This window comes from Sus scrofa, chromosome 1 (genome assembly GCF_000003025.6).
Source record: "Sus scrofa isolate TJ Tabasco breed Duroc chromosome 1, Sscrofa11.1, whole genome shotgun sequence".
Taxonomy (NCBI): Eukaryota; Metazoa; Chordata; class Mammalia; order Artiodactyla; family Suidae; genus Sus; species Sus scrofa.
Window position 1 is genome coordinate 46,533,345 of NC_010443.5, and position 16,465 is coordinate 46,549,809.

At 33.5% G+C, this 16,465-nt stretch overlaps 1 protein-coding gene across 1 annotated transcript in view; it reads right to left on the reverse strand.

Annotated features, from left to right (window-relative positions):
* The window catches only part of EYS (eyes shut homolog (Drosophila)), a 1,343,277-nt gene that overhangs the window by 1,226,899 nt on the left and 99,913 nt on the right, over positions 1-16,465 (reverse strand). The window contains 1 exon segment of the mRNA XM_021084496.1: positions 9,663-9,802. Within this exon segment, the coding sequence (XP_020940155.1) occupies positions 9,663-9,802 (140 nt within the window).

The window sequence follows — 16,465 nt, forward strand, 5'->3', positions numbered from 1 at the left end:
TTGTAATACGCTATTTTATAACAAATTTTATTCAAGTTTTGCCAATTCTTCTAGTATGCTATATTAAAAAAATGTATATTTTCAACTTTCAAAACAACTAGAAAATACAAAACACTAAAACGTCTATTACTCATAAGTAACATATATATAAACATCAGTGATTGATGGTTTTGTTTTTTTCTCCTTGTTGACTGAACTGTCTTATAGAGGTTGTACTGGAAAATTTGGATTTATGTTCAAAGTTTCCATTACCTCCTCCCATTATCCCATTTACCTTGGAAGTCTGCTTAGCTGATTTGTTTTAATTCTAAAAGCAAAATAATTTAACTAGTCTTATTCTAAAATCTAATTCTGCTTTGTGTTCTGTGCCCATGCACCTGATATTTTCTATTGATCTCTTGGTATAAGATGTTTAAAATCTGTTAAGACACTATCATTAATGTCCTTTTGCATGCACTTTAGATGTTTCTGTGACAGCAGTTCAGGTACTCACTGCCCGCCTTGTAGCAGCTGCCCCATCTTTCCAGTTTGTTTTGCAAAGGAGTACACAGATGGTTTTACCTGTGAAAACTGCAGAAAAGAGCAATGGTCCCAGGGTACTGGGTAATTCAGAGCTTTGCTTTTGTATATTTTCAGTATAATCTGGGGTATTTCTACACAACACCAGGGAAAAATTAGATATTACCTGCTGATCACACTCAGAGCCTAGAATCTGTGAGATTTCAAGTATGCTTAATTTTTTATTTTTACTGAAAAATACAAAAGTATGAATAATTTGTTCTTTTATGATGGAGACAGAAATATCATATGCTAAAGAATCATTATGTTTTTAGTTACTAGAAATCAAGGTCACTGATACATAAGAAAATCTTGCAAAAAATATTTTAACAACAAAGGGTAATATTACAGAATTCAGACTATGGAAAATTATTATTTCCTGTAATTATATGCTTTCCTTTTTGCTTTATTTTCAAAATAGCTGTTGCTGAGATTTAAGAAAATCTGAAAGAACCAAATGAAAGCTTGTCTAATGGATATTCCTTAAAACTATGTACCAAAAACCACACTAGCCTTTGTCTAAAGATTGTGATATGAACACCTAAACTGCATTTAAAGCTTTGTTAAAATTCTTTCATTGTATGTTGAAAATGGTGAACTCTTTATTGAAGCTTATAGGTTATTTACTAAATCTAAAAATCATTGCAAGTAGTTAATGGCACTAAGAAACATTAAACTTGCTATCTTTAAGAGGGTTTTTTTTTTTTTCAATCTAATCATACAATGCAGCCTTCTGCTAGAGTTCTAGTTTTGTATATTTAAATTTAGACCTAAGAAAAGGTTTTCCAGAAAAACTTATGACAATAAATATATCAGTAGATATGCAAAAAGCTGGATTAACCTTCCACATCCAGGGAAAAGATTTCTCAGTTTTTTAATTTATTTTTATTTTTTGTTATTGTTATTTTTTAATAGTTATTTCCTCAATACAATTTTTTTTTCTACTGTACAGCATGGTGACCCAGTTACACATACATATACACATTCTATTTTCACACATTATCATGCTCCATCAAAAGTGACTAGACACAGTTGCCAGTGCTACACAGCAGGATCTCATTGCTAATCCATTCCAAAGGCAGTAGTGGGCACATCAGTTAACCCCAAGCTCCCCAGTCCACCCCACTCCCTCCCCCTCCCGCTTGGCAACCACAAGTCTATTCTCCAAGTCCATGATTTTCTTTTCCTTGGAAAGGCTACTTTGTGCCTTATTTTAGATTCCAGATAGAAGTGATATCATATGGTATTTGTCTTTCTCTCTCTCTGACTTACTTCACTCAGTATGAGAATCTTTAGTTCCATCCATGTTGCTGCAAATGGCATTATCTGGTTCTTTTTATGACTGAGTACACAGTGTATATATCCATTGTGGATATATACACCACATCTTCCTAATCCAATCATCTATCGATGGACATTTGGGCTGTTTCCATGTCTTGGCTATTGTGAATAGTGCTGCAATGAACATACGAGAGCATGTGTCTTTTTTAAGGAAAGTTTTGTCTGGATTTATGGCCAAGAGTAGGATTGCTGGGTCATATGATAGTTCTATGCATACGTTTCTAAGATACCTCCATACTGATCTCCATAGTGGTTGTACCAGCTTACATTCCCACCAACAGTGCAGGAGGGCTCCCTTTTCTCCACACCCCCTCCAGCATTTGTTATTTGTGGATTTATTAATGATGGCCATTCTGACTGGGGTGAGGTGGTATCTCACGGTAGTTTTGACTTGCATTTCTCTAATAATCAGGAATGTTGAGCATTTTTTCATGTGCTTCTTGGCCATCTGTATGTCTTCCTTGGACAATTGTCTATTCAGGTCTTTCACTCATTTTTGCATTGGATTGTTGGTTTTTTTTGCTGTTGAGTTGTATAAGTTGCTTGTATGTTTTAGAGATTAGGCCCTTGTCAGTTGCATCATTTGAAGTGATTTTCTCCCATTCTGTAAGTTGTCTTTTTGGTTTCTTTTGGGTTTCCTTTGCTGTGCAAAACTTGTCAGTTTGATGAGGTCCCATTGGTTTATTTTTGCTCTTATTTCTGCTGCTTTGGGAGACTGACCTGAGAAAACATTCGTAAGGTTGATGTCAGAGAATGTTTTGCCCATGTTTTCTTCCAGGAGTTTGATGGTGTCTTGTCTTATATTTAAGTCTTTCAGCCATTTGGAGTTTATTTTTGTGCATGGTGTGAGGGTATGTTCTAGTTTCATTGATTTGCATGCAGCTGTCCAGGTTTCCCAGTAATTCTTGCTGAATAGACTTTCTTTTTCCCATTTTATGTTCTTGCCTCCCTTGTCAAACATTAATTGACCATAGGTGTCTGGGTTTATTTCTGGGTTCTCTATTCTGTTTCATTGGTCTTTCTGTCTGTTTTGGTACCAGTACCACACTGTCTTGATGACTGTGGCTTTGTAACATTGCCTGAAGTCTGGGAGAGTTATGCCTCCTGCTTAGTTTTTGTTCTTCAGAATTGCTTTGTCAATTGTGGGTCTTTTTTGGTTCCATCTAAATTTTTGGATAGTTTTTTCTAGTTGTGTGAAAAATGTAATGGGTAATTTGATAGGGATGGCATTGAATCTGTAGATCGCTTTGGGTAGTATGGCCATTTTTACAGTATTAATTTTTCCAACCCAGAAGCATGGAATATCTTTACATTTTTTCACATCTTCTTTAATTTCCTTGATTAATGTTTTATAGTTCTCAGCATATAAATCCTTTACCTCCTTGGTCAGCTGTATTCCCAGGTTTTTGCTTTTTGGGGGTGCAATTTTAAAAGGTATTGTATTTTTGTATTCCTTTTCTAATATTTCATTGTTAGTATACAGAAACGTGACTGATTTCTGAATATTAATCTTATATCCTGCTACTTTGCTGAATTGGTTGATCACTCCAAGTAGTTTTTGGTTGAGTCCTTAGGGTTTTCTATCTATAGTATCATGTCGTCTGCATACAGTGACAGTTTTACCTCTTCTCTTCCTATTTGGATGCCTTTTTTTTCTTTTGTTTGTCTAATTCCTGTGGCTAGGACTTCCAGGACTGTGTTGAATAACAGTGGTGGGGGTGGACATCCTTGTCTTGTTCCAGATTTAGTGGGAAGGCTTTCAGTTTTTCTCCATTGAGTATTATATTTGCTGTGGGGTTGTCATAAATGGCTTTAATTATGTTAAGATATGTTCCTTCTATACCCACTTTAGTTAAGAGTTTTTATCATGTAGGTATGTTGAACTTTGTCAAATGCTTCCTCTGCATCTATTGAGATGATCATACGGTTTTTGACTTTCTTTTGTTAATGTGGTGTATGACTTTGATTGATTTGCATATGTAGAGCCATCCTTGTACACCTGGGATGAATCCCACCTGGTCGTAGTGTATGATCTTTTTGATATGTTGTTGGATTTGGATGGCTAAAATTTTGTTGAGAATTTTTGTGTCTATATTCATCAATGATATTGGCCTATAGTTTTCTTTTTTGGTGGTTTCATTCTCTGGTTTCAGAATTAGGATGATGGTGGAATCATAGAATATCTTTGGGAGTGTTCCTTCTTTTTCAACCATTTGAAAAAGTTTAAGGAGGATGGGTATAATTTCCTCTTTGTATGTTTGGTACACTTCACCTGTGAAGCCATCTGGTCCTGGACTTTTATTGAATCAAGAAGAAATAGATCAACTGAACAGAACAATCACTAGAAATAAAATTGAATATGTCATAAAAACACTCCCTACCAATAAAAGTCCAGGACCAGGAGTTCCTGTTGTGGCTCAGTGGTTAATGAATCCGACTAGGAACAATGAGGTTGCGGGTTCGATCCCTGGCTTTGCTCAGTGGGTTAAGGATCGGGTGTTGCTCTGAGCTGTGGTGTAGGTTGCAGACGCGGCTTGGATCTGGTGTTGCTGTGGATCTGATGTAGGCCGGCGGCTACAGCTCCAACTACACCCCTAGCCTGGGAACCTCCATATGCCGTGGGAGTGGCCCTAGAAAAGACAAAAAAATAAATAAATAAATAAAAGTCCAGGACCATATTTCTCAGTTTTTGAATCTATAGAGTATTAAAAAATCTACTTAAAAGAATTCCATTAAGTCTTTGAAATTTTATTGAAAATGGTGTGCTTTTGTGTACCTAAGATATAGAGAAGGAGCTGATTTTAGCTTTCATCAGATTTTCAATGAGCTCTTTGATCAAATAATGAGATTGAGATCTACTCATATATGTCTACAATTAGAGTAAAAGCTTTAACTATAAATATAAATTACTCTGGAATATTCAGTGGTTATCTGTAATGCTAATAATAATTAATGTTATATTAAAAATTATAATACATTATGATATAATTAACTTATATAGCAAATATTTATAATTGATTATATCAATAATCAATTATTAACCTGTGTCAGTTTTTTAAATGCCAAAATTAATAAATATACAAAATGGAATTATATTTTATTTTTTTCTTAATAATAAAATGTTTATTGATGAATAAATGTAATGAAGTCAAATCTGGAGAGGGGGTGATCTTTTCTTTTAAAGTAGAATAGAGGGAAACCAAAACTATCTTTCTGGAAATTCATTATTTATTGATGCATGTATACAACTATATATCATTACACAAATTTAACTTCTGCTGGATAGAAGCTTGTGTATAACACTTACAACATAATTTTGAAAAATGTTTTGTGTATGCAAGTAAACACTTTAAATAATCATGACTATCATTTCATGGAATATCTTCTTTTTTTCTATAATTTTGTTATTTCCACATTATATAAGTAAAGTCAGTTGGCAAGGGGATTTTATTGGGAGACACTCTCTAAGGCCTAATATATGGCCTGTGTTTTACCATTTGGGGCCCTTGTTATTCAAACACATATGTAAAGGGACTTCAGAAATAAGACTGAGTGACTTTCTTTTAATCATGATATGTAGAAACTTGGACTCCTAGAAAAGTATTAGTCAAAGTAAAAGTTTCAGTGGACAAAGTTAAATGAGTAAGAAAGACTTTATTCAAGGCAGTTGCAATGAAGGGAAGAGATGAAAGTCAATTTTGCTAAAAGAATACATAGGTGTGTTTTTACATACAAGCATGAGCTAGTAGAAAAGTACTGAAGGAAATTAGGTGTGGACTGACGAATGAAGTGTGTGGTGTACACTGAGTTATTGCTGAACTTGCAAGAGTTTTGCTTTGTAAGTAAGCCTTCTGTGTTTTCTAAGTGAACCTACTGAAGTTAGGTTCTTTCTCTTCCACTGGGACTAGGAAATAGGGGTAAGATCTCCTTGATGTTAACTTATAAAAGAGATGACTCCAGGACCTTGAGAAAGACATTCTTTTTTTTTTTGCTTTTTAGGGTTCCACCCTGCAGCATATGGAGGTTCCCAGCCACTCCAACGCAGGATCCAAACCTTGCCTGTGACCAACCCACCACAGCTCACGGCAATGCTGGATCCTTAACCCACAGAGCAAGGCCAGGGATTGAACCTGCATCCTCATGGATGCCAGTCAGATTTCGTTAACCGCTGAGCCACGACAGGAACTCCGAGAAAGACATTCTTTTGATCCCAATGCAGATTATCCTCACTTTGTGTCCACCAATACAAAGCTTTATTCATAAACTTGGCCAATCCTTTCCTTTTATTTCCCCCCACAACACAACCAAGGTTCTGAAACATTTAAATATCCTCCAATAACTTCTACTGAGACGCTAGTAAAATTATATTAAGGTGTTGTTTCCCTTAGTACAGTAAATCTAAAAGGATTAGTTTTACTTCATCAACAAAATTGTCTGGTGATCTTTGGAGGGTTAATATTAAACAAAAGCAAAACTCTGCAAATATCCAATTAAAATACACAAAGAATCAAAGTTCAGGACTCTCAACTGCAAAAAGTGCCTTAATCTGAGACCACTGGATTTTCTTCCCTCTACCTGCTACAGTAACATAAGAACATGCAAGTACATATTAGGAATGCTTTAATTATGTGCGCCAATGCATCTAAAGAGAAGAATCCTTCTGTCAACATCACTTAATCTGGGGAATCTGTAAGAGGATATTTAGGTCCTGTAACATCATCATTCTGATAACTAAAGGAGTAATGAATTCAGATTGTCACAGAGTCTACATTCCTGAACAGAATTTTCCTTGTATCACCTTTGCAAAATATTGTGAACACTTTTGTTGGCCCTCAGCTGGGACCAGTTGCTCTGGCAGATTCACAAATGCCTGATGTGTTTTCAGGGGTCCTCTTGGTATCTTAGGCTTTGACACACACACTTCTCTTTCTGATGTAAGTCATGGACATTCTCTAATTGTTGTTATTTCTCAAAGGACAACCTGAAATTGCAGTGGCCACTCTAGGGAAATTTTGACATGAACAAGATTGTTCACTTGACAGATACATTAGAACAAAAAGAGAAAAACCCTCAAGGGGTTGCTTCTCTCCGGTGTCTAATAGAGTGAGGACTCTGTTCAGTGCACAAGAACTCCTTTTTCATCTTCGTACTTCTGGGATTAATAAGCACTAGATTTTTAATTATAAGTTTCTATGAAATTGTCAAGAATGTGACTTATTGTTTAAACTATTCCCAATAAAAATGTGTGCGTGTATGTGTGTCCGTATATGTGTGAAAATGAGTCTTCTTCATTTAAGTTTCTACAGCTCTTTGGAGAGAGAAAATAATTAACCTTTAACAATCATTGTATCCTCTTAAAGCTAGCTCTCTCCTTCAACTACCTTTCCTTCATTTCTTCGTTTTCGTTATTTCTTCATTTCTATCTTGCTTAGGAAATTGTTAAATTAATTGAGCCTAAATAATTTTCAGTCATTATATGTACATTCTAGGACTATTGTTCACATAGTCAAGAGTACAAGGAAAAAGAAAATTATTAACAGTGTTTTATTTGTATGTTTCCCCTTTGTCAAAATGTAATAAAGCAGAAAAAGTGTGCCTGTGCGTGCAGGTGATTTATTCTTTCAGGTGAAAAGAACACTAGACCTTTAGAGTTTTGGCATAAGCTCAGAAGTCTTAAATTTTCAAATATACGAACATAGATACTTACTTATATTAAAATGATCTTATATAATTTCCCAATAAATAAATGACTCTCCAGGCAAATCAGAGCAATTTAAATTTAAAAATAGTTCTATTATTGTTTCCTCAGATTGTTTATAATTATAAAACTATGAATTTGAAATAATTGGAATTTCATTTAAAAAATTAAAAAAACATAATTTAAAGTGGTCAATCTTGTTCATGTTCACTGACTTTACTACATTGATGTACCAGAAAGTTTTGTTGGTGAAACTACAAATTATAAGAACAATATGATATTGTAAATTACAATTTCCAAATTTTGAAGAACTTACACTGATAGTAAATTGAAATTCACTGATAGTAAACTGAATTTACACTGATAGTAAATTGAATTCATTACCCTTTTGGGATCTAAACATTTTTAAGTAAGGAAAATACACAAATACTAGTCTCTAAATACAGTTTTAAATTACCCTGTTTCTTATAGCATGGAAATTAAGATGTGCGGATGTCATTAGTGATGTATATTTATGTTTATATTGCTATATTTATGTTTATTTTGTTTAACAAAAAAGTTGTTAAAGTGATACATACTGTGTGATCATGAAAAAATAAAACAACTACAAATTATTGGATTGCTGTCTTTGTGCTTTCTCTTGTGTATAAAGCAAATGTTAATTACTTTATTAAAATGGGTAATTATTTTAGAAGAATATGGAAAAATATAAACATATATATATGATAATCAGTGATTTGCTTTGTTTTCTAACTAGTAAATTTAATATAATATATGTTATTTATTAATATGCTGAAAAAGTTAAAAGTAGGATAAGGATAAAAACTAATAATCTATACATATAGTTGTGTATCTGCAATTAGCTAAATACATATGTAGAAATGTATATAAGCTTTGATGTATATGTTTATGAAGTTAAAAAATATAATAAAAGATATATGATGAAGATGTACTTGAAATCAAAAGGCCTGAGGAGTTCGAAGTTTATTTACCTCCATTCGCAATGCCTCTCCAGTTGGGTGTATTTTAAGTACAGAGGAATTTGTGTTATTTTTATAAAGTTGGCCCAATGTTAATGGATTTATACAGAATGAAAACAGCTTATGAATCTTTACTTAAAATTTTGTATGGCTGATACATCAGACATAAAATGAAAATTTGGTGTTTGTTTCTATAAAATGACCAAATTAGGTTGTTTCCAGAGAAGAAAGGTTACACATGTTAGGTTAACTCTACAATCTTTTTGGAAAATTCCTTAGTCATTTTGACAAAACGTCCATTATCTATTTAAAATTAAGAGCGGAAAATTTTCATTTCGTATAGTTATTTGTTTGAAAATATTATCCTAATTTTTACAAAGTAGAAGTGAGATGGTAAAACAAGAGGGCAGCTCTGTGCTCTTGCCTTAGGCTCCACAGTTGTTAGTGGTAAAACTGACCGAAGATTAGAATTTTTCCATAGATTAAACTATATCCCAGGAGTTCCCTTTTTGGCTCAGCAGAAACAAACCTGACTAGTATCCATGAGGATGCAGGTTCAATCCCTGGCCTCTCTCACTGGGTTAAGGATACGATGTTGCTATGAACTGTGGTGTAGTTCGCAGATGCAGCTCTGATCTTGCACTCATGCAGCTGTGGTGTAGGCCGGCTGCTGTAGCTCTGATTTGACCCTTAGCCTGGTAACTTCCTTATGCTGCAGAAGTGGCCCTAAAAACAACAACTATAGTCCAAAGACAATGGGAGTTTTCTTCTGATCTTTACACAAAAAATATCACATTATCACAACTGTGTTTGATAGATTTAATTAGTCAGAAATTATAACATGAATAGACCACAGAAAACTCGGTATGGAATGATTCTTAAAACACTGTTATGTCTCTATATTATAAATAGTAAAAGTAAAAAAGATTTCTTAAATGTATTGATGAGAATTTCTTTTTGAGGTACTATTTAAGCTATGCACATCTGAATGCTAAATCTGAAACTTTAATATTTCTAGCTTTCTTCAAAATGACAATTATAAGTTAAAAGATGCAATAAGAAACTATAGCATAGATGTACCTTACCTCCCTTTTTCCTTCATGTAAGAACCAACATACATGACCAAGGGCTTCAGGTTGGTTCACACAGACTGTGTCTTTTGTGCAATTGGCAATGAGAAAAAAGTAATCACCAGTAAACACTTCACATTTTTGACCTTCAGATCCTTTAAAAAAAGAGATGAAACATTGAATAAACTTTCACAAACTTACATTCACATTGAATTATTAAAGGCAGTCATCTCATTACTTGATAACATCAATTTGACCATATCTACCACAAAATAAGCTTCTACATTTACAGAATGTTAGATTTGAGAGACCTAAAGCAGAATAAGACCCAGCCCTCTCATTTTAAAAATGGAATAAGAAATAGAGCAACAGAAGAAGTCACAGCTTCCATGTTAATGCACTTTAAAAATAATCAAATGCTGGAGTTCCTGTCACAGTGCAGCAGAAATGAATCCAACTAGGAACCATGGGGTTGCAGGTTTGATCCCTGGCCTCACTCACTGGGTTAAAGATCCAGTGTTGCTGTGAGCCGTGGTATAGGTCACAGATACGACTCGATCTGATATTGCTGTGACATAGGCTGGCAGCTGTAGCTCTGATTAGACCCCTAGCCTTGGAACCTCCATATGCTGTGGGTGCAGCCGAAAAAGGAAAAAAAAATCAAATGCTAAGTAAATTTCCAATGACTAATCATAAAAATAATGTAATAATGAGAAACATAATACATTTTATACAAAAACATGTTTACTCTTTGTATATTGTAGTAGCATAGGGTACAGTTGCAAAAGAAATTTGGGCCCAGAAGTCATTAAAATATTTATAAAAGAAAAATGGTTAGCATCTCATCCTAGTCTCCTAACAAAAAGGAAGAAAGGAAGGGGGTGTGAATGAGTGAGTGTGTGTGTGTGTGTGTGTGAGATATAGGTAAACACATTCATACACACACACACACACACACATTTACATATATATAATGTAGCTACTTCACATCCTGATGATAAATGTAATATCTGTGATTCAATAAACAATGAAATTGCAAAAAAGCAAAATAATGTGACCTATATTCAGGAAGAAACTTAGTTAAAACTGAATTTTTAAATAGAGAGGGTTCACAAGACATACAGATGGTTCTGGCTTTGAATTATCATACAAAGACTGTAAAATATCTATGTAAATATGTTAAAGTATTTATAGGAAAAGATGATATAACTGGTAAATAGGAAATTATGGAATGAGAGATTTGAAATCTAAAAAAAAAAAGAGAGAGAGAAACAAATGGAGAGTCTAAAATTGGGGGGAGAAAGGAACTAATTTAGCTGAGTATTTGTTATCTTTCTTTAGTGGATATAACATTTCCAGGTAACAAAAGAACATGGGGGACTTGATACAATCTCATTGTGAATGTAACACTCCTAGTAATGAGACCATAACGTTTCTCAGAAAGATAATATTTACCCACAAAAATTTCTAGCCTTATTTTAGATTTGCTTATAGTTTACAAACCTATAGATTGTGAGACATGACTTCCTGGAAAATATTATCTAAGCTATATAATTTTTTTGGCTTTTTAGGGCCACATCTGGGGCATATGGCATTTCCAGACTAGGGGTCAAATCAGAGCTACAGCTGTCAGTCTACACCACAGCCACAGCAATGAAGGATCCAAGCTGAGTCTGCGACCTACACCATAGCTAACGGCAAGGCCGGATCCTTAACCCACTGAGCAAGGCCAGGGATTGAACCTGCATCCTCATGGTTATTGTCAGATTCATTACCGCTGAGCCACGACAGGAACTCCTACAACTGAATTTTTAAATAGAGAGGGTTCACAAGCTGAAATATAACTTCTGTGTGCAAACCTCATTTAGAAATCTCATTTGTCACTCTGAGGGAAAAAATAAAAAATGAAAAAAATCTAAAAAAAGAACTAAGAAGCCATGCAGAGTGTTTCAAAAATTTTGAACCTACTTATGTAACTTGACTGCTTACAGTTTTAAGATTACAGAAAATTATTACTACATTAGTAATAAAATAATCAATGGATAGGATTATTAGCAGATCAGGCACAACAAAGAAGTAAATTTCTTTTTTTTTTTTTTTTTTTTTTGCTATTTCTTGGGCCGCTCCCGCGGCATATGGAGGTTCCCAGGCTAGAGGTTGAATCGGAGCTGCAGCCACCGGCCAACGCCAGAGCCACAGCAACGCAGGATCTGAGCCGCGTCTGCAACCTACACCACAGCTCACGGCAACGCCGGATGGTTAACCCACTGAGCAAGGGCAGGGATCGAACCCGCAACCTCATGGTTCCTAGTCGGATTCGTTAACCACTGCGCCACGACGGGAACTCCGAAAGAAGTAAATTTCAAGTTGTCAATAATAATCACATCTTCAGTGTGCTGAGAGAGAGTCACTATAATATGGTTGTGCCAACCTGGTACAATTGGTAAGTGTTCCTCTTTATTTTCTGGAGGAGTTAGTATTATTTTTAACTCTTTATTCAGTGTCTGGGAGAAATGGATATTAGACTATGTATTTTCAATAAATTTTCTTAGGTCTTTACCATTAATTATGGTCACCCTATATTAACAGAAAGATTCCAAATGAGAAAGAACAAACCATCCTTAAACTTACAGAAAATTGAGGTACTGAATGGAACAGAAGAACACTTTAAAAATCAAAACTGTAATATCCTTAGAATATAGGAAAAGTGATTTTATCTATATAAACAACAGAATGTCATGTAAATGTACCACTTAGACAAATGAAAATGCTCTAAAAAATTACTAATATGATAAAATAAAAAAATCAACTCTAGTTTTGAGACATTTAATTTAACAGTATAGCAGTTCCACCAAAATTTTTAAAAATGAAATTACCATATAATCCAGTAATTCTTCTGGATTATATGGTAATAATGAAACTACCATATAATCCAATAATTCTTCCGGATTACCAAGGCAAACAAAACACTAACTCGAAAAGATATCTCCACCTCTATGTTCATTGCACCATTATTTAAAATAGCCAAAACTCGGAAGCAACCTAAGTGTCCATCAGTGGACAAATGGATAAAGAACACTATATGCATATAATGGAATACTAGCCCAGCTATAAAAAGAATGAAATCTTGCCATTTGTGACAACATGTATGGACCTTAAAGGCATTATGCTAAGTGAAATACATCAGATAGACAAAGACAAATACAGGAAAGTTTCACTTACATGTGTAATCTAAAAGGAAAGAAAAAATGAAATCGTAGATACAGAGAATAGATTGGTGGTTGCCAGAAAAGATAATTAGAGTGGGTGGAATGAGGTATGGTAGCCAAGAGGTACAAAATTCCAATTGTGAAATAAGTAACTCCTGGGAATATAATGTACTGCATGTTATTTAGTTAAGAATACTGTAATGTCCATTTGAAAATTGCTAAGAGGAGTTCCCATCATGGCGCAGCGAAAATGAATCCAACGAGGAACCATGAGGTTGTGGGTTCGATCCCTGGCCTCCCTCAGTGGGTAAAGAATCCAGCGTTGCTGTGAATTGTGGTGTAGTTTACAGACATGGCTCAAATCCTACGTTGCTGTGGCTGTGGTGTAGGCCGGCAGCTGTAGCTCTGATTAGACCGCTAGCCTGGGACTCTCCATATGCTGTGTGTGTCACCCTAAAAAGCAAAAGAAAAAAAAAAAAAAAAGAAAATTGGTGAGAGTAAATCTTAAAAAGTCTCATTGCAAGAAAAAAAATGTAGCTGTGTGGTGGTGAATGTTAACTAAACTTTCTGTGGCTATCATTTCACCCTACATACAATTATAGAACCATTATGTTGTATACCTGAAACTAACAAAATATTATGTTTTAATCATATCTCAACTTTTTAAAAAAGAAAATAATCCTTAAAAGATTCAACATAGTGAAATTTCAGAACACTGAGACAAAGAGCCTTAAAAACATCTTCCAGAGAAATAATCCCAAGTAGAATAAAAAGAACCAAAAGTAGACTATTTTATACACAATTTTACATTATTGCCTATCTTCCTTTTTGCTTTCTCACATGTCTCAGAGATTTTCAAATCAGTACCGGGAGTATTCCACAGCTATTTTTACATCTGGGTTCATTCTTTTGTTCAAATAGCCAATGATACCACGTATAATCTTGCACCTTCATTACTCAGTATGTGGATGGTAAGCACATGTGATGAGAAAGCTAGGTCAAACAGTGTAGACATTTACAACATTGGAAAATATTGCAGACTGCTCTGCTCAGATGTTATAATGTTTTTATATTTCACCAACTATAGATAAAATCATCAAGTTGTCAAACTCACATTTTCCCCAGACTTACAGGAAAAAAACCCTCTATATTTACAAGGCTTTTAAAATGTGCTTTGCTCTCATTATAAGCAAAGCTAAGCCCTTTCTCATATAATTAGGAACACTTTCTATGCATCATGTATAGTTTTCTATTGACCTTTGCTTCTATGATGTCTTTCACAGATAGATATTTTTGCTTTTCATGCAAATTACTATTTTTTCCTTTGTGGTTTCTAAATTTTGATTGGTAGCCATAAAAGACTTTCTTATCCAAATTTATAAAATAATTCTCCAACATTTTATGATTTTTTTTATCATTTCAACTTTTACATATAAAACTTTTCTTGATATGAATTTAATCCAGAGTATGTTCTAAGCTACAAATCAAACTTTTTTTCAGATGATTATGCAGCTGTTTTTCATCAACTACTGAATAGTCTCTCTTTATCCTAATGATTGAAATGGCAAATTCTGTTATAAGATAAATTTTTTGCATGTCTTGAGATTTATCCTTGGACTTTCATTTTGCATATTTTTGACTATCAATGCAACATTTTATTAATGCAACAGTACCATGCTTTTCATTATTGAAACTCTATAATAGGCTTTATTTAATATTTGGCACAGCTGTCTCTACCCCACCAAACCACACAGCATGTCTTTTATAGTATACCTGGCTTTTTGTCTATTTAGTTTTCTACGTGGACCTTGAGAAACAAAGCAAACATAAAAATACTGTTGTTATTTCATTGAAATGTTATGGAGATAAGATTTGGATATATGAAATATTGAGTGCGTTAGGTCTCCTCTCCATCAGCATGGTATATCTTTTAGAACATTTTTTCCATATTTTGTGTTTATAAATATACTGTGGCAATGTTTAAAGTTTCCTCACCTTAGCACTTCCAAATTTTTGCTAAGTTTATCTTAGGCATCTTAATAATTTAATTTAACTTAATAATTTAAATGTCATTTATTTCAATTTAGTATATTAATCAAATAATATAATTCTGTTATTGAAAACTATTTTGAAAATATTATGTAATATAAGTGAAAAGCACTAAATCACATTTAATTTTCAAAATTCAGACTTGTTTTTTAAATATTGAAATAAGGCCCTAAAGTCCTAAATGGATATAGACAAAACAGTGGGCATTTTAGAAAAGCAGACTTGAAAGTGGAGCAGTATGGTAAGAAAATACTTTTGGTAAAGGTCTTTTTAGATATACAGAATTTTCTACTCTCAAAATCATCATTGTAAAATTACAAAATAACTACAAATAAATTGATTATAATTAATGCCTTGAAACATTTTCTGTCACAAGTATGATCACTGACAAGTAGTAAATGTAGTTAACTAAATAATGATGATCACAAGCTTTTAAAACAGAAATCTATTCAAAGTAAACTTATCTCTTTTTTTTGCTATGATTTCATCTTTTCTTAACCATGATTCATATTATCTTATTTCACTTCACAACTCATTATCCACTCTGTCAATATCTCCTTTTCTCAAACCTAATAATACATATAATGAACATAGATGATGACATTGAAAAGAAACAGTGCATGTCAGCTCTTTCTCAAGTCCTGCACTGTAGACCAATTGTCCTTGAAGGGGCTTCTTCTAATTAATTACCATCCCTTCTTTGTAGAGCAATCATATTGGCAGGAATTGATTGGGCGTATAAGACAGTTCATTTAGTTGGGAGAAAAATCTCATAATTAAAATAATTTTACTGCTGGTAAAATTAATGCACCCCATTCAAATTTATCAGCTTGATTTTAATGTTCCTCTTCAATTACATTTTTAAGAAAATAAAAAGTAATAGCAATCAGAAAAAGTAGGAATTACATAAAATATATAATACCATTACACACTTAAAAAAAACTATCATAAATTCTATTTTGTCTTTAAAACTTTACTAAAAGAAGTTGCATTGTTGAATCTCTGCACTGACATTGAACAGAATCTTAGTGGCCCTACTTAAATATTTTTTGACTATTAAATTTTATCACACTGACTTATTTCACTTGGACATCCCAGGTCATTTAAATTCTCAGATGTAGAGGCACATAATTGTTATTTTTGTGATAATTAGCTATGTTCATTAAGTTCTGAACCTAGATTCATGAAAGGATAATGACTAAATACACTTTCATTACTTTAATGATAATTACTAAAAGCTGATTTATCCATAAGCAAGTTTAACTTCATATTACCCCTATCTTCGAAAATATTTGTCATTCCACTATCATTCATAAAATAACTACATTTGCTCAGAGATGATTTATCCACTAGCAATTTGATTTCCTATACATCCCCTACTATTTCTAAAAACTGTATTTTGCTGTTGTGAATATGTTCCCTTTACCCATTTTTAGTTTTCAAATAATTTTGATGTTTAAAGTTAAGTGGATGTATACACTGCATTATTCCTACTTTGAGACAAAGGAAAATCAAGTACAAAATGATGCAGATGCTGAGGTCTATGAACTGATTTGGCTG